At 35.6% G+C, this 18,649-nt stretch overlaps 1 protein-coding gene across 1 annotated transcript in view; it reads left to right on the top strand.

Annotated features, from left to right (window-relative positions):
- LOC125934443 (teneurin-2-like) overlaps nt 1–17,864 on the top strand; it is an 88,704-nt gene extending 70,840 nt beyond the window's left edge. The window contains exon 2 of the mRNA XM_049647818.1: nt 7,388–17,864. Within this exon, the coding sequence (XP_049503775.1) occupies nt 7,388–7,680 (293 nt within the window). The 3' untranslated portion in view covers nt 7,681–17,864. The remainder of the gene's footprint in view (nt 1–7,387) is intronic.
- The last annotated feature ends 785 nt before the right edge of the window (nt 17,865–18,649 follow it).

The raw sequence follows: 18,649 nt of genomic DNA, 5'->3' as shown, positions 1-18,649 counted from the left end.
ACACCTTTGTAATGCTGTTACGTAGGACAACTGATTTACATAGTTTTTAATACCGGAATTGGGTTTTCTGTTTTGTTTTGTTTTGTTGAAATTTTCATCAGCAGAAAGGAGTCTCGAACTAGCTAGGTTACTGGGTATTTCATTTCTATTTATGAACTGGCAGTTGCTCTGCAGAACTTTTTGTTGTAGCTGCTTTGGGTTTTCCAATTTGGGCATTGTTCAGTTCGGAACAGTGAAAATGCCACCATACCAGAGGAGAATGCTGCATTCACCTTTCACTTTGAAGTCACAGAGAAAGCTTACAGAGAAACGGAGGATATTGGAAACTCTCCTGTCGTCACTAACCATTTTGATGTTTCCTTGATTTAGAATGAGTTTATTGACATGGGGATGATTCTAGTTAAAAATTGTGAAAGTTGTGACACATCATGCATTTAGATGGAGATGTTTTCCCCTTTTTTTATTTATTTAAATTTTAGTTTGTTAACATACAGTGCAGTATTGGCTTCTGAGGTAGAATACAATGATTCATTACATACAATACCTAGTGTGCATCACAATTACTCTCTTTAGTACCCATCACCCATCTAGCCCATAATTCATCTGAAAGTTTAGAAATCTCAAAATATTAACATTTTAGTGCTATATGTAAAAAAAATTATTCTTAAAGTGCATTTTTGAAATCTAAATAGTTGACTTAATTTTTTTTATGAGTAATAATGCATGTATACCTACTCTGTAGTTTTAAGCCACAGGACTTTTCATGAATAGTTTTGTCAACATTTGGGAAAATATCTGAATATGTAAAATCAGATGAACTTTAGAAGGGCATTAAGAAGGAGTTTATGTGAAGAATTTTAGTATACACAAGTATAAAACATTAAAATTCATAAGTAGTTTCTTCACTAGTTTTCAAAATTTTTATCAATGCATATACAGATATGTAGATTTTAGACTTTGAAAATAATATTTTAGATAGTATTGGCAAATTTTTGGTAAGTGATTATTCTTTTTAGCTTGTGCATATCAATCATTGCTCAAATTTCAATGTAAGGTATCGATATTACATATAAGGTAGTAATCTGCTGATACATTTTGATCAAAATTAAAAGTTATGTTTTATCACTTATAATTGCTATATTTTTCTTGATAACTTTTTGCTGAAAAAGCTTAAGGCATCGGATAAAATTACTTCATTTCCTGTGATAAAAAAGAACTACAACATTGCAATTTATATCCTTTTCTTAAACACTTGTTAGAAAATTTGGAGTTTATACTCATTTCTGACTTGAAAATGTAGACTCTAACATTTGCTCAGGAAAAGTGACCCATGTTTATTTACAAGAGATTTTCTTTGTCTTAGGATAAATGATGCTAGAAAAAGGCACTTAAAAATGGATTCAATTTTTTAAAAGAATCAATATTTCATATTAAATAGTAAAGATAATTTATTGTAGCTTTATCTTCAGAAAATAAAACTGATTATCAAAAGTATATTTGATTTTATGTTTAATACAATTTATTATTCGAACTATGCTATAATTATTCAAAAGGATATAGAATAACAATTTTTGTGGGAGGCATAATATACACATTTTATGGCAAAATTGCATGACTATATTATACATCTTTCACTTTACATTGAATTTTGCATCATAATCAGAGTTGAATTTTGCAAAAAAAATTGATGAGTTCATTAATTTTCATAAGGACTGCTCATTAACCTTTTACTTAAATAATTATCATTCCTCATTCAAGTTGAGATTTTCCTGATTCTTGGTATGATGAGTGATTTTTTTTATTGTATCCTGGCTATTACGTTTTGAAACTCTGGCTCTTATTTAAATCTTCTGTTTCAGAAGGCCTCCTCTGCTACCAAGCCAGTGGGAAAAATGAGACACTGAGGCTTGCCTGCCAGGTGGAGGGGAAGGTCCAAGTCCCTCACTTGGCCTACTTTGACAAGGCAAGGCGTATGGATTGAGAAGTGATGCCCTCTTGCCCCTGAGCTGAGTTGGGTTTTCAGACTTTTCACTACGACTCTGAAGTTACCAACTTGGTTTAGAGGGAGAAGGGCACCTCTTTACTACAGCTCCCCCACAAATCCTTCAGTGGTGGTGAAAGGAAATTTAACATTAATTCTTCTCTGACACCAGCAGGGAGAGGAAGGGGTGCTTCATGACCACCCCACTGGGTGGAGATAGAAGTCCAGGATCCCCTTATAGCCACCAATAACACCTTTGTGTGGGGTGTCTGGGAAGGTTTATTCCTACTGGTTAAGAATGAAATTCTGGCTTACCACTCGATTCCATCCTGGGGTGTTTGTGGAGGTAAGGGAGGACACTTAATTACAGTAGGCTTTACTCTGGACTTTGTCTGCTTGCACTGGTGTTTTTAATCTGCAGATTTCTCCAACACCAGGGCTGGGATATACAAGGCAAAAAGAAACTCCAGGGAACTCACAACCATATCCTTCCTCAGGTCTTAGGATCCTAATAGGTCTATCTTCTTCTCAACCCTTTTTAAACTCTTTTTATGTGTTTTTATATGTACTGTTCAGAGGTTTTTAGCTGCACCTAGTGGGAGAAGTAGAGAGAAGTGAGGAATTTTATCTTGATCCAGAACTGGAAGTCTGTCAAGTCATCTTTTGAAGAATCCACCATGCCAACATGTGTTTCTAGTTTTTCTTGTTAACAGGTTAATTATGTTAGATCATGGTAATTATGTGGCCTTGCTTATGATCCTAGTGTTTTTTAGCATCACTTTTATTGACTTCATGGAAATCTGCATCTTCACAAGCTTTACAACTTAATCTCACATTGGCACCATATTACTTTCTGTTATCACTAACTACCTGATGACATAGACGTTGCTATGGTGGTTGATATGAGAAGAGATGCTAGCAGTAAGTGGATGGGGATGGGGGGGATTAATTTTATAAGTGATCATTAGTGACTGCTTTCATGTTTTCATAGTAACTCTTCTGTGTGTAGAATTTCATCTCTTAAATTCAGGGGACTTGCATAGTGAATATTTAGATAATAAAAGTTTTCTATATTGTACTCCTCTATTACTACAGTTAACTTTTATCTTCCTGCCCTCATAGTAGAAAATCTGTTCAAATGCTGACATTTCCAGTGCTATTTGTATTCCCTGGTATTACCATGACATGATAATTCTGACTTAGCGACATATGTGCTTCTCCTAGTTAAAGGTTATTTCAAAGTGTGAGAAGTTGGTAAAAACTTAGAAAATAAAGCCATGATCACAATGTGCTGGCATATCTTTCCTTTGAATTGTGTCCCCAAGCACAACTAGTTGGTCAATGGATGACTCTTGATATCTATTGCAAATTTATCCCTAAAAAAGTTTTGGAGAGGATCTGGGTTACACATTGAGATTATGATCAAGAAAAAGACAACTTAAAGTAAAAGAGACTTCTCAAGAAAGTTATTTTTAAACACTTGTGTTCTGCTATCTTGATCCACCTAACAATTTTTAGACATTGGGGTTCTCTCCCAACACCTTAAATTATACTAAAATTCCATGATGTAAAAACAGATTTTGTGCAATCATTCATCTATAGAAATAGTGACTTTGGCCTTGATAATGTAGTATGAGGCCACACTGGGAAGTTTATTAGTAGCAACCATAAAACATATACCTGAAATGAAATGAGTTTGAAACATTATCTACATTCCCACTTTAATGTGATACCAGAGAGATTAGAGGAAGATGGAAGGTATTTCATGAATACTGAAATATTATGACTCTTTCTATCTTTCTGCAAGAAAGTAAAGAAGGAAAGAAATGTTGACTGTTTTCCACTAGAAATCTTAGCTTGGAGAATCACACAATGACTAGTTTCTCTCTTCCATTCAAAGCTGCCATGGAGCTTAATAAAGACATAATTATACAAGATGAATTAAAGCAAAATCAACCTTCCATCAATGAGCAAAGTAAGTGCAAAACAATAAGTTGGCATGGTGTTAAAATTCCCCTATACTATTTACATTCTGAGCTGAAGGGTATGACACGAAGGTTTTGTACTGTAAGACGAACTACATGAAAAATGTTTGTCTGAAATCAATGTATATAGAGGAATGTTTGGGAATGGTATGGTAAGAGCAAACTGAAGGTGGCCTGATAACCTCATGGAGCAAATTCATGGTCCCTCCAACTAGTGAGTCCACCACTAGATGAACATCTGTTGGGCAAGCTGTAAAAGAATGAACAGTTGGACCACAGGATGACCTTTCATGGCTCCTTGTCCTTTTCCTATATAGTATTTATCACTCTATAAATTGTACGTTGTTTATGTGATTCTTTGATTGATGCCTCTTTCCCGATTATACTGTAAATGTCATGGGCTCCATTTTTATAAGGCTCCCTGTTATATCCCCAATGCCTATCACAGCACCAGGAACAATAAATATTTGCTGAATGATTTAATAAATGATAGATCAGCTTTTCCTTTCCAATGTGTATGTGGCTCACTGGCTTCATATGTTAAGCCAGCTCACTTAGGAAAGGCTTGGTCCAGAATCTGTCCCAGATACTTAGAATAGGATTCCTATTCTTTGAGTTAGTTGAGGACAAAAGGCACCTAACTAGGAATTGTGAGAAATGGGTAACATTGGCGGACTGTGGTCCTACTGGAAGATGAAGATGAGGAGTTTAGAAGGTAATATTTTTGAGGAGTCTACAGGAAAATTTTTCTGAATTTAGAGGAAAATCTGGCTTCCTGTAAGCCAGTGTGAACTTGGTTACTTTTTCCTGGTGAATTGAGTACAATACCTCCAATTTTCTTTACAGTGTTGTTTGTTTGTGGCTTTGGGGCTGTATGCTTAAAGCTGAAACTCTTGAACTCTACTTTTTTCTAACATTTGTGATTACTTTAAAAAATTATGCAAATTTTAACTGATTTATGATGATCTCAAGTTTGTTTTAACAGAAAAATAATATTTTAATTTCTTATCATCAAGTAAATTTGATAACCAAAGAAGGGAGACTATATTTATTCCATGTATTTCCATGCCCTAGGCTTATTGCCTATTACTTCAAGATTGAAAAGCACATGGGATGCTCTGAAAACTTGAGGCTTCTTTTCCTCTCACAGATGTTTCTCTTTTCCTGAGGAGGTCTTTGAAGCTTGTTCCAGATAATGAGGTGTGGGAAAACCATCAGGAAAGTTGCCTTAATGCATACACACTCCATTTCAAATGGAATCATATAGCTTAAAATTCCCACATGTGGAATAAAAACATGTATGTTTTAGTTTGACTTGTTTTCTTTTATTGAAGGTAAAGGAAGCCTTATATTTCATGCCTGTCCAGAGCAAACATGAGCTCTAAAAACAAGATGGGAGAATGTTAATATTTAGTTTACTTAAGAATGAGATAATAAAAATAGAAAAGTATTTTAATATCAGACATACATGAACTTAACTTTTGTTTTATAGACTACCAAAATGGAAATATACATTTTACTGTACAATTATGAGACAATACCTAATTACCGAGGATGTAAACTGAAACAGAGTACACTGGGCAGAACAGCATTTGGGACCATGCTGGTGGCAGTAAGGATGTCCCTCTTTCCTACCCAGGTAGCAGGAAGTTACCCCATTCCCACAGGAAATTTTGCTTGGGTTAGCTCTCCAATGAATAGGTTTCACTCTTCAGAGACATTTATGTATAAAATTGGGTTTGGTCCCATTTACACAGCTAAGGAAGGCTGTGGAACATCAACATATAGTAAAGAACGGAAAGTAAAACCTCAGAATAAAAATATATGTCTAGTACAAAGTCACACTAGGTTAATACAAACAGCTGTTGAAGGCTTTTTAAAAATGAAAGCTAAGAAATAACATCATGTATTTGGAGTATCATAGAGGAGTTAAGTTATATCATAAGTTTGGGGATATGATTGATAGGGACTGGCCCTAATATAATCAATGTACATAACATAAACCATGGCTTTGGTGTTATTTATAAGGTTTTTTTCACTTATAGCATTGAAGTGCATTTCTTCAGTGCATTTTCCCCCATTGTCCATAGCTTGAGTAAAGACAAAAGAAATATCAGCTTCATATGTCAGTAAATAGAATGTACTGCATGACTCCATCTAATTTTCATTGAAACCTTAAAATGTCTTTTAAGAAGCTGTAATAGTAAAGCACACACATAGATAGAGCATTCACTGTGCCAGAATGTTACAGGCTGGTTTTTGATTGAGATCATTTCACCTTGTAGAATGAGCAAAGGCTTGGAATTGGCAGATTAGCGGTGTATCTTGGATCTGCCACTTGCCTAAGCATGACCTTGGACACAGTATTTAACCTCTCTGTAAAATGCTCAACACCTAAACTGTTGGGCTATTATGAGATTTAAATGAGATTGAAAGCCTATCAACTGCCTGGCCACATGCCCAACACTGGTAACATATAAACGTTCAATAAATGCCTCTTTGCTTCTGCTTCCCATTTGTGCACACATTCATGCTCCATAGTTGAAACCTACTTGTGGTTCTAAGTTGTGTGAGCAAACAGACATTGTTTAATATCATTTAAAAACATGAGGACTGACTTTTCATCCCTCAGACGCTGAATTAAATAATACACTACATAGTTTATTTAAAAAAAAAAAAAGAGTTCGGTGGGTATTATCACATAGAAGATACACAGTGATCCTGAGAGGAATTTAAGAGATTAATACCCAGATTTTACAGATGAGAAAACTGGGGCTCAAGGAGTAAGAGACTTGCCACAATGAGACTTACCAGTGGGAAGCTGGGACTGGTACCCAGGTCTCCTGGCCACCACTCACATTTATTGGAGGATTAAGGTTCTTTGACACGAAGACAGACTGCTCAAGGATCAGATCCATGTTTTGCTACAATCTAGATGTGTGACCTTGGGTAAGTCACTTAAATTCTCTGTTCCTCTGTTCCTCAGTTTCCTTACAAAATGATTACATAATATTATCTTCTTCATTAAGTTATTGTCACCTATAAAAATGTAAAATAAAAGTTGCAAACCAAAAGATGCCCAGAGCTAAGAAAGCACTTGGTATATATTAGCTATTATTCTAAATCCAGTATTTTTTCCAGCTACGTGTGCTACCTAGACAACAGTAAATGCTGTAACATTTTTGAAGCAAAAGCTGAGCATTCTGGCCTAGGATTAAAGTTAATCTTAGATGTTTACTTTTTTGTTCTCAAATGTATCCCAATATCCTAAATACTCATGCTCATATATTCCTGTATAACATGGGAATCTGATATGTTTTTTGGATGGGAAAAGCATCCATCTGTTTTTTGTAAGAATACATTTTAACTTTGTAAAGCATTTCACAATTTATAATCGGTCTCTCTGTTGCTGTCACCTTAGGAACTAACTTCACCCTTGCGGAATTGGGAATGTGTGAGCCCTCCCCACACCGAAGTGGCTACTGTTCTGACATGGGGATCCTTCATCAGGGCTACTCTCTGAGCACAGGGTCTGACGCCGACTCCGACACAGAGGGAGGGATGTCTCCAGAACACGCCATCAGACTGTGGGGGAGAGGGATAAAATCCAGACGCAGTTCCGGCCTGTCCAGTCGTGAGAACTCAGCCCTTACTTTGACCGATTCTGACAACGAAAATAAGTCAGATGATGAGAACGGTAGGCCTGCTTCTTAAATACCTTTTAATGTTCTGGGTATGGCGCAATGTGGCGTTTGGGATGTCTGTGTTTTAATAAAGAGGAGTACAAAACCATTCATTTTCTTTGAAATCGACCTTGTCTACCCACTCTGAGCTCGGGAAAAATAAACCGGCAAACCTCAAGCACACAAGAAATGAGGAGAGAATTTTAAAATCACATTTTGATGATAACACAGTATTCAGCTATAGTCAGTTGGTCTTATTAGCAAGTAAATTACATTGCAAAAGAGGCAACTTGATAAACTATGACCTATACCTAGAAAATGTCCTCTTGCCACAAGTTTCTAGGTCTTCGTATTGATTTCCCCTTCCCAGTAAATGGCAACCCGGGTTATTTTTTTTCATGAAGATCTCTTAAGAATCCTACCTTATCTTAGACTTTCATTTCCAGGCGGCAATGCCTCATATCCGTATTGAAGATCAAACCTGGAACAGATGCTCTGGAGTTTAATAATGACAAATAGGAAGAGACTTGTCTTCAAAAAAGTATTCTCTTCTGTGTTCACTTTCCTCCTTGGTACCTATGTAGGTTAATGGCTTCCCACATCTTCTGTCACAAATCACTATTGCTTATCCATCAGCTTTGTAGATGGGTTTTAATGAAACTTTGAAAATTAAATGCTTCCGATCATTAAGCAGTAAATATAGGGAAGCCTCGGCAAGTCATTAAAGAGATAAGGTGCTTATTTCTGGATTTCTTAGTGACTCAGAACTGTGTTTAGTCAAAAACATCTCTTAAAAGATAAATTGCATTAGGTACAGTTGATTTATGAAGAAAACATCAAATGCTATGCGATTTGTTATGAATATATTGTGTGTTTGCGGAAAGAATTACCATTAAACTGTTTACCAACAGATCAGTTAAGAATGTTTATGTAAAATATTATAAACTTCTACTAGAGCAGCTTTAAGTATTTTCTTCCATTTAAAAGAAGAAAAAGAAATTCACAGGCGGACAGCTTGTTGTGAATGCAAAAGCATGGCTAAATATCGTTTAATCTCAAAACTGTGTTGAAAATACATCATTTCCTGGGTAAGTCGCATATATCCAAAAAGATGTCACTCTGTTGCATTTTAATTTGTGTTTAATTCGGAAATAATTTATTCTATAGTGGGGACAAGGAGATGTGTCTTACTTATGCCTCCGTTCATGTAGCTAATCAAGGTGCACACTCAAGGAAAAATCTGTACTTGACTCATTTTGAATTTTAACAAAATTTTTGACACTTGGCACATTCAACACTCTAAGGCACTTATCGGATAGGAAATTACTTTTGGAAGTTTTCATAAAGGCATACATTGAATCCATTTACTGATGTACTTTTTCAAGTCTGTGTGTGTCCAATACTATTTAAATGGAAGTAGTTTGATTGCTTAATAAATAAAATCACTTGTTATCCAAGCATATATGGCACATTTTAACAAGGTCTTTTGGCAAATCTTCCACGGTGGTATTCTCACTGGTCTCGTGGGAACCATCTCTACAAAATTTAAACATGTTGGTAGAATCTGCACCCTCTCTTTTAAAATCTATATACATGTTAAAAACCTAATAAAAAGAGTTTTCTAGTGAAACAAAGGGAGCAAAAAACGCTTGCCTTGAATTTACCTAGAACTGTTATGGGTAGGAGAACTTTATAATTAATAATGTATTTGGTAGACCAAAAGTAGTCTCTTTTTTCCAGTATTCTTTAAGGCATCATATATGAACAATTTCCACCTTTGGGGAGTCTATATAAATCCCTATATATGGGTAAAAAATAAACCCTTGAGTCTAGTGTCTCGAGATTTTCCTGTAATGCTAGTTATAACGCAGTCAGAATTGCATAAAGAAATCTGTACTTGAAAGTACTGAGAGACTCTTTTGTGCCTGCATCTGGCAGAGCACAAAAGAGGTAAGGAAGCCAGAGTTCAAGCTTAGGCGTTAGAGGGTTATTTTAAAAATGTACAGATAAAATGTATGTCCTTTTCTCTCTTTTTAAAAAATTTTCAGCATTCCACATATTCCCAAGATGTACATAATGCATGTTCTGTTCTCATTTGGGGCCAAAAATAAAAATAAGAGATTTTGCACATCCCATCATAAACTCATTAAGCAAATAAAAAGTGAGTTGTGAGCCACTCTGCAGGCTGAGGTGTTAACTTCAGTAAACTTCTTGTTCTTTCTCTTTGACAAATTCTGTTTAGCTCACAAAGAAATCAATGCATTTTCACATGACTGATTTTATGAAGTTTGGGAATGTATTATCATATAGATTGACAGTTGCCCCACTGGTTCCACACCACAGCGTGGACACTTACAAAGCCATCATTAATTTCTCACACTTGTACCCTGCAATGGCTTCCTCCGTAATAAACACGCTGTCCTTCAGAACCAAATCAATAACCTTTTAGGTATGCCTCTCCTGAAGAGGAAGTTAAAGAATCTATACTTTGAGAAGGAAGCTCTCGGATTCAATTTTAGATTTTAAAGATAGGTGCTCACAAAATGAATTTTTTCTTTGTCTCCCATATATTTTCATTTCATTTTCAAGGTGGGATCTTGGGGGTAACTCGATGTTCACAGTGCTTATTTAAACATTGCACTTAAAAATTCCAATTGTGGTTTTGCTAAGCAGAGTTAGAATGCAAAAGCAGATCTCTAAAACCAAATTCTCTTTCTATAGTGTGACACAGGTAACCAACCTTCAGACTCGTGTAATAAAAGCCTTTCCTACCAAGAGTTCTTCCTTCATGCTACTGTGACAAAAATGATCTACTAGTAACCTGGTAACTTGAAAGTCCCATCACACTGAACACATGATAAATTTGTTCTTTTTTTTTTTCCTTTTTTTTTCCCTTTTTCCTCACAGCCTTGCATCTTATACTCAGTTTGGCCACCAAGTTAACATTGTGTTGGCTTTACTTGCTTTAAATAAATACAGCTCTCAGGCCCATGTGGTTTTATCAGGTTCTTTGACTCTGTCTTTAAGTTAAAGATGGCATAGTTAGAAATGGCAGTGAGAGTTCAGAACAGCAAGGCCAAGTTTTTGCTGCTGTGTAATTTGACTGCATCTATAGAAATAGCTTTCTCAGTGACTTTAAATTAGAATCATCCCTTTTTTGGGGTAATAAATGTCCCATTTAAAGTATGTCCTCTCTTAGGCCCTTTGTATCACCTGAGTTATGGAGAAAATGGGGCAGTCACTAATACACAAGAATAACTAATTGCCTCTTTAAAAATGCAGAATAGCACACACTGTAAAAAATTCGGTCTGTGTACTCTTGACTCCCTTAGGCAATATCTTCACCTTGGGGACTTAAAAATATCCTTGAGTGGGTTTTTTTTCCAACATAATTCTAGTTTTAGTTATTTTATTAGAAATCCATAAAGAAAAAAGAAAACTCAAAGGAAAGAAGCTTGTCTGTGGAACAGAGAGCCAGAAATTAGAGAAAACTAAATCTGGCCTTGGATAAAGAAGAAGATTAGCCTTCCCTTTACCTTCTCTGTTTCCACCCAAAGTAAATAAAGACAATGTTCATTTTCATTTCTTGTCAATTGGGAAATTTATAATTCTCATAATGTACTTTGAGGTTGAAAATACAAATGTTGGGTTAATTTCATTGCATTTTGCAAAATGCATTTATAAAACAAGCTGGCTCTTGGCACATAATGGATTTGTGTAAAGTGTGTTTGGGGAACATAGGTTGTATTAGATTGTGAGTCCTGTTGGCAGAGGTCTGCAGTGTTCCTGTCTCTTCCTGAGGGCTTGAACACACCCAGGTACTCTCTGCATGTTAATTGAGTCCGGAAGACAGAACTCTGAGGGGAGGAAGGATTTTTCTTTAAAACCAGGAACAGTATCTATAGGTTATTGCCACCAACCGCAGTGCGTTCATTCATCATGTGAGGTGAGTTTCTTAAGTCTTCTTTTCTCTTCAGCCCCTAGATAAATTCGTTAGAGTAGCCTATATGTATGCACATGTAAGACCTGCTACCAGGTTTCTCTTTCTGCCCCACTCTATTATGCTTGCATACTCTTGAATTTATTTTGTGTTTTATAATCCACTGTACTCCTTTCTTCTTCCTTATCATTGCACATATAAAATTTACAGAGAATGCTTGGAACAGATGTAAAAACTTACTATAAGCACCAGATAATTATAGCCAAAGGCTCATATTTTGCTCTTAAAGTTGGGAATAAGAATAGTAAATGAGCTACAGAAATATAGTAATACTTGACTGTGCTTTCGATGTTGATACAGGGATGATTTCTTTTCCAGCCAAACTTTATAGAAAAAACCTTCCATGGAAAAAAATACTGTCTCGATTCCTTAGAAACAAAACAAAAGAAAACAAAAAACATGGAAGAAAACAAAACAAACTTAAAATCCATTTTGATGACAATTTGGAATACCAAATTGTGTTTTTAAGCTTTCTTTTTTTATGCTTGCAAATTTGAAAGAGTAATATTTGTAAGGAATGTGAAATGAATCGTCCATGGATTGAAAAATAAAAGACAGGAGAAAAAAATATCACCTGTCAAAAGATTCTTGGTCTACTCCTATATGAAAGGATGCTATGATTTTAATATCTGCTCAATTCCCTAAAAGTTCAGATATTAGAGGCACCTTATTTTGCAAAAAGTTTGTTAATGAGAGTCTTAAATATATGGTTATCACAATGCTAAAATACAACTGATAATAATGTAGAACCAGATGCAGAATTTAGGAATATCACATTGTCACATCGCTTGGTACGTTAAAAAGAGGGACTGATAAGTTTTGCAGAGGGACCTGTCCAAGACTTTAAAGATTTAGGTTTTTGGCAAATGGAAGCAATGCTTACGTTACTTGAAAGTAGAACAGAGGACTTGAAAGAGTGTCAGTACTGCATGTTCCAGATTATAAACTTTAGTGGCATGGTTTTTAGTTATTTATATATTTCTTTCTTTCCTTTGGTGGTTGCTTTCATGTTTGTTAATGCTCCCGGGGGCTATCAAGGAATGGCTCCATTCAATAAATACAATAAATAAAATGAAGCACTAAGCCTTACTTTTGGCAAGGGCAGCCTGATTATTACACGTGTAATCTCTAGGCCTTCGGGGAGACATTGGGCTTGGTGGATAATCATTTGGTTTTAAGCTGCTGAGTTCCTGATATCTGTACTTTCACTTCAGTTATGCAGCAAAGGCAGTCACTGGGTGAGAGGCAAACTGTTCTTGTCACTTCACCCCCAGAAGCCTATTCACTCCGAAAACTCTTCACTTTTTTGCTTATTGTTCAGTCACTTTTTAGTTTAGTTGTTGTTTGTCAAGGTTCAAATTAAATTTAAATTTGGGAGAGAGATGCAATCACGTATTAAAGCTGTAAATAAAATGGGTTAAAGCCAAGGAAGTTGATAGTATAAATTTTCTACAGACAACTGTATCCGGATGAACCTGTGCAAAATAAAATGTGAGGCAAAAAGCATTTGCAAAGGTGTATGCCAAGTAAGGAGACATTTCATTTACCCATTCTGAAACTAGGACACAGTGAGGGGAAGGAGAAAGTTTCAAGTAATAGATTTGTAAGCAGGATAGAAATTGCAGATATGTAGGTATTATGTACAAATGCTTATACCTGAAGCTAAAAATGTTACTTGTGATTTAATGTTTAGTATTATTCAGCACTAGCCAAAAGAACTACCTTGAAGATTGCCCTTCCCAGTTTCCCTAAACTCAGTTTGAGGAATGTTAAAGGCATCAAAGGTCGAGGGAAGAGATTCACAGAACAGTCATTAACCTAGAGGTTATGAACTGTAGTTCATGAGTTGTTTTATTTGGTCATCCCAATGTTTAAAAAATTTGACATTACTAACCAACAATTTTAAGTAGAAGTTTTTATTGTTGGCTTCTCTTGAAATGTACAAGGTCCAGTAATGCTTGTCCAGCTTTCCTTCAGGATGAATTGGGTTAGAAATAGTAACCATAGTGTCTCCAGATGGGCCCATGTCATCTGATTTACCTGAGCTCCCTTCAATGTACTCCACTTATTTAAAGTATGCTTAGCTTTTGGAGCACTCAAGTTACCAACCTTGACTTCTATACAAAATTCTGGGCAACCAGAGATGATGAAAATGGTAGAAAGAAAGCTAGAAACAACGTTAGCTTAATTTAACATGTGTTTAAAATATTGATGTTGCTTGTTTTTTTAATAAGTTTGACTCACCTGTAAAATGGGCTTAATTTTGCTTTACCATATTTCTGAAGTAATTTTAAGGTATTCTGATGAAATCATACAAATGAAAATAAATTTCATTTCAAAATTAAGAAAATAATTATATGCATGTGGGAAGGGAGGGGGAGTGGATGATTCGCCATCCCTATCTTCTGCAGTGCTAAAAAATTAAAGTCAGAACTTTTGATTTCAACACATATATTGAAAGCTATTTTAATGTAAAAGTATCTGGGTGGACTTTTAGGAAATAGATGGAGGGAGAACCTACTTTAAAAACTTTAGCTATTTCAGCTGATTGAGGAAAACCCCAGGGCTTTATAGGAGGATGCCATTTAAAGAGGAGGAAAATGACTTTGTTCTAATTATGCTCAGTTTTGATCAGGCAAATGGTTTATGGAGTCTGTTACAATGACGTGAAAGACAATAAAGCAAAGGCTAGAAGAGAAAAATGCAGTGATATACAAAGACCTCCAGTGCCTCAAAAGAGAAGGACTTGGAGCGATGTTGGATAATGCTGAGTTGGGAACAAGAACTGGGAACAGTGCTCCACAAACTAAGAAAAGCTCTTCTACAAGTGTATCAGCAGGATTCCTGAGTGTTATTCAGAGGTGGCTTTTGCTCACACACAATGTAGTATACTGCCAGTTCTCTTAGCATCCCAAGGGTATTTGTGAAGGAGAAAAAGTAATTGAAATTCAAGCATGTTTACTAATGGAAGGGGCTGAAATATCCAAGTTGGCATTCTTTGAGAATTCCATTCATGGACATTTACCCTGGCCTGAGGGGAATAGGAAAAGACTGACACCACAGCGATATCTCTCCTTGGGTCAAACATAAAAAAGAGGGTCATGGACTTACATAGAGCATCTAGACATAGGAAGAGGATTGGAATGTATTTCTTTATTCTATGCATGAAATATGCTACCACACATTCACTGATCCTAAAAGATCTTTGAAATGAATTTTAAAAAGAAAGAAAATTGGTATTTAGAAAGTTATGCATATTGGTGAAATATGTATATTTTAAAATACACACATACATGATGCTGATAAAACTATGTTCTTGTTTTTATTTAGAATTGATGAAAAGTAGCTAAGTAATCTCAGATGAGAAGACACTTTAATTTGGAGGATTCCTATTTTATTTCTGAAAAGATTTAAGGAAGGGCTGCTAGATAGTCAGCATTACACAAGACCATAGCATGTGTCTTTGTATGTCTGTGTCTGCTTAAGTTCATGGCGGGGGGAGTTCAGTTGGGATGAGGGTTATTATTGAGAAGGACAGACATCAAGAAATACAAATTGATCAGAGTCCAGGGAGATGGCAACATAAGGCCATATATGAAAATGCCCAATTGAGTACTGTCAACTTTTGGTACTGTACAGTTTTAGAGGTGAGAGAGAAGGGAGGACTACGCTGACCCTCTTTTGACTTGACCTCTGTTGGCCCTCTAGGACCAATGTGCCTTCCCCTTAAAGACTCGAGGCTACTGTTCCAGTTATGCTTTCCTATCCACTCAAGTCAGAATGCACCTAAAAGTACCCACTTTCTCTCTGTTCCCTCATAAGAATTCTTGCCTCCTGGGAGTTCTCAGACCCAGTTCTCCTGGGTCTGTCAGAGATATGGTGTTTGATTTGGTGGGAAGGCTGATTTATTTGCAAAACATAAAATATATTCTTCTATGTCCTTCTTCCATTCCCAGCCCTGACCTCTGCCCTCAGGACTTTAGGATCAGTCACAGCATCAGTGAGCTCATTTCTTTATTATTTCATTCTGCCCTCTTGTTAAAATTAGTGGGATTAGGTTTTCAAAATCTGATTTGAGCATCAAGGCTCATTGGGGTACAGAAAGATATGAAAAGTTCTGTTTGTATTTGCTTTTCTGTTCATTTCTCCTTTAAAATTTCTATTTTTGAGTATGTTTTATCATGCATATATTAGTATATATACAAACACACATAAATGATAGATTATATAAATGCAAAACTATATACATTGGATTTGTAGCCAAAAGTTTTATATTGATATGGGCTTGTGACAAAATGTTAAGTGAATATTGTTTTAGACATTTTATTTCCCAGGAGATGAAGTCTAAGGAGCCAGACTCCCCTTGGAATATGTGGATAATCCATTATCTTGTGGCAACCTGTTAGATTGTCTTTCTTGTTGTTCATAGCTATCTGTACTGATCATACCTTATTATTTTTTTGAGTTTCTATTTTCTTCTCTCAATTCCTTGTGTCAACTTTCACTTCTTATATGGATAGATAAAAATATGTACTTTACTGTTTATTGAAGAAAACAAGCGCCTCTGTACATTTATAGAGAAATTTCCATCTACTCTCGGTAGGGAAATAAGAAAATAAACATTGCATATGTCAGCAGACTGTTATAATAGGGGCAGCTTTGAAGAGTGGAGTTTTAATTAGGTTATAAATGAGAGAGTTTATACGAGTGGAAATTAGATGATGGATATTCCAAATGAATTAAAAAGTTTGTATGGTAGCTGGAGAATAAGGGAAGATATGTAAAAATGATGATGATTTTTCAGGAATATTTTTTCCATAAAATTCCAACTCTAGTCAGACTAATGGGAACATAGTGACTTTTATTAGACAGCAGTAGAAATATATCAGTAGATATGTAGGGATCAGATGATCAAGAATGCTGACTTTTACCCTAAGGAAATAAGGTCTGACCAAGAAGGCATGAGAAAATTACTGAAAGTTTCTTTCAGCAGAGACTTTTCTGTTTTAGAAAGTATCTAATTAAAGCGCACATGCATACACACACATACACACACATACACTCACACACACACACACACACACACACTCACACACACACACACACACACACACAGATGTTTGGACAGAAAGGTAACAAAATTAGAAGTGGCGATATCAGAGAAGGAAACAGTAATCCAGGTAGAAGTTCTTAAAAAATCAATCCCTGGATTACAGAGATTTTGATTCCTGCTTCTTGGTATTTCAAGTGGAGAAATTAACCCCTAACTAGCATATGAATGTTGGATATAATTAAAATACTAAAATTTGAAAAGCATCTAATTTGAAGCTCTTGGAGAATAGGAAATATTCTTGACATTTATCTGTTATGCTTATGCATACAATACCATGTTACAACAGCCATAACCCAGCATTGATACTACTTAATCAAATGATTAAATAATAGCATCAAATAGTGCTATATACAAGGAAGATAGGTCATAACATTATTTTTATAGGAACATTCAGTGTGTTGTAGTTGATTAACAGTTTCTTAAAGATTCTTTCTGTTTCTATATCCTTATTGCTTCTGGAGTCCTGTATTCATATACTTTATTATAATCTCTGTAACTTCATTTGGGTCTCTCTTCTCATCCCTATACTTGTATTTTTATCTTTCAGATCTTTTAAAAACCAGATTTGATGTGAATATATTTATTTTTCTTTCAAGCTTTCTACCTGTCTGTATTACTCTCACGCTTTCTTTTTCATCAAGTTCATCCTTTAATTTTAATTGTCTCATGTTTAAAATTTAGAGTATATTTTGTTAATTTTGTCTAACTTTGAGAGCGTGTGAGCTGAAAAGAAGGGGCACTGGGAGAGAGAGAGAATCTTAGCAGGCTCATGTTCAATGCAGAGCCCTCTTCAGGGCTCCATCCCACAATCCTGTGATCATGACCTGAGCCAAAATCAACAAATGGATGCTCAGATGGTGCCTCATTTTTGTCTAACATTTTAAAATAAGTACTAAGTTTTGGTACTTTCAGTCTTCCTTATTTAATAAGAATACATAGATTAGCCAAGTCCCATAGGATGTGATACAAAGTAATGTCCTTTTCCTTGCTCTCTAAAGAGTCCTAGCAATCTGGACTCTTGAAATAAATCCCAACATTACCAACCTTTCATTTTAGTACTAACAATTATTGAAGGCCAAATTTTTATTGTTAATACTTATGATGTCTAGGGGCGCCTGGGTGGCGCAGTCGGTTAAGCGTCCGACTTCAGCCAGGTCACGATCTCGCGGTCCGTGAGTTCGAGCCCCGCGTCAGGCTCTGGGCTGATGGCTCGGAGCCTGGAGCCTGTTTCCGATTCTGTGTCTCCCTCTCTCTCTGCCCCTCCCCCGTTCATGCTCTGTCTCTCTCTGTCCCAAAAATAAATAAAAAAAAAAAAAACGTTGAAAAAAAAAATACTTATGATGTCTATAGTAAGTATATATATTATATGGTTACATATATTAACATATTAATATATAATACATAGATATAGGAATATACATATGTGTAAAACACATAACATAAGCTTGTAAAATATATGAAAATATATGTGTGCATGATATCAATATTTTTACAGAGTTGGCATCACAATTTGCATGCCCTATGTAGCCTTAATTTTTTTAGTAAATATAATCATTTTCCCATGACATTCAGTATTTTCCATAATAATTAAGGGGTACATAGTGCTCCTTTAGCATAATACCTTTTTTCAAATTTCTTTCACTTATTTATTTATTTTTAGAAGCTGTAAAGAACAATGTGATGAATAAAATCCTTATAGCTAAATTCCAGTGCACATTCCTAATTCTCATCCTATAATAAATTCATGAAAAACTTAGACATACATGGTTATCCAAAACTGTAATTCTCTTCCACTAGTTTCCCAACAGGAAAGTTGCCCCTTGCTCCGGCACTGTGTTAGCATCATGTGGGCACACACAGTATTGGTCAGGAGTCACTGGAAACTCT

Source organism: Panthera uncia, assembly GCF_023721935.1.
Source record: "Panthera uncia isolate 11264 chromosome A1 unlocalized genomic scaffold, Puncia_PCG_1.0 HiC_scaffold_17, whole genome shotgun sequence".
NCBI lineage: Eukaryota > Metazoa > Chordata > Mammalia > Carnivora > Felidae > Panthera > Panthera uncia.
This window is presented reverse-complemented; position numbering and strand designations above follow the sequence as displayed.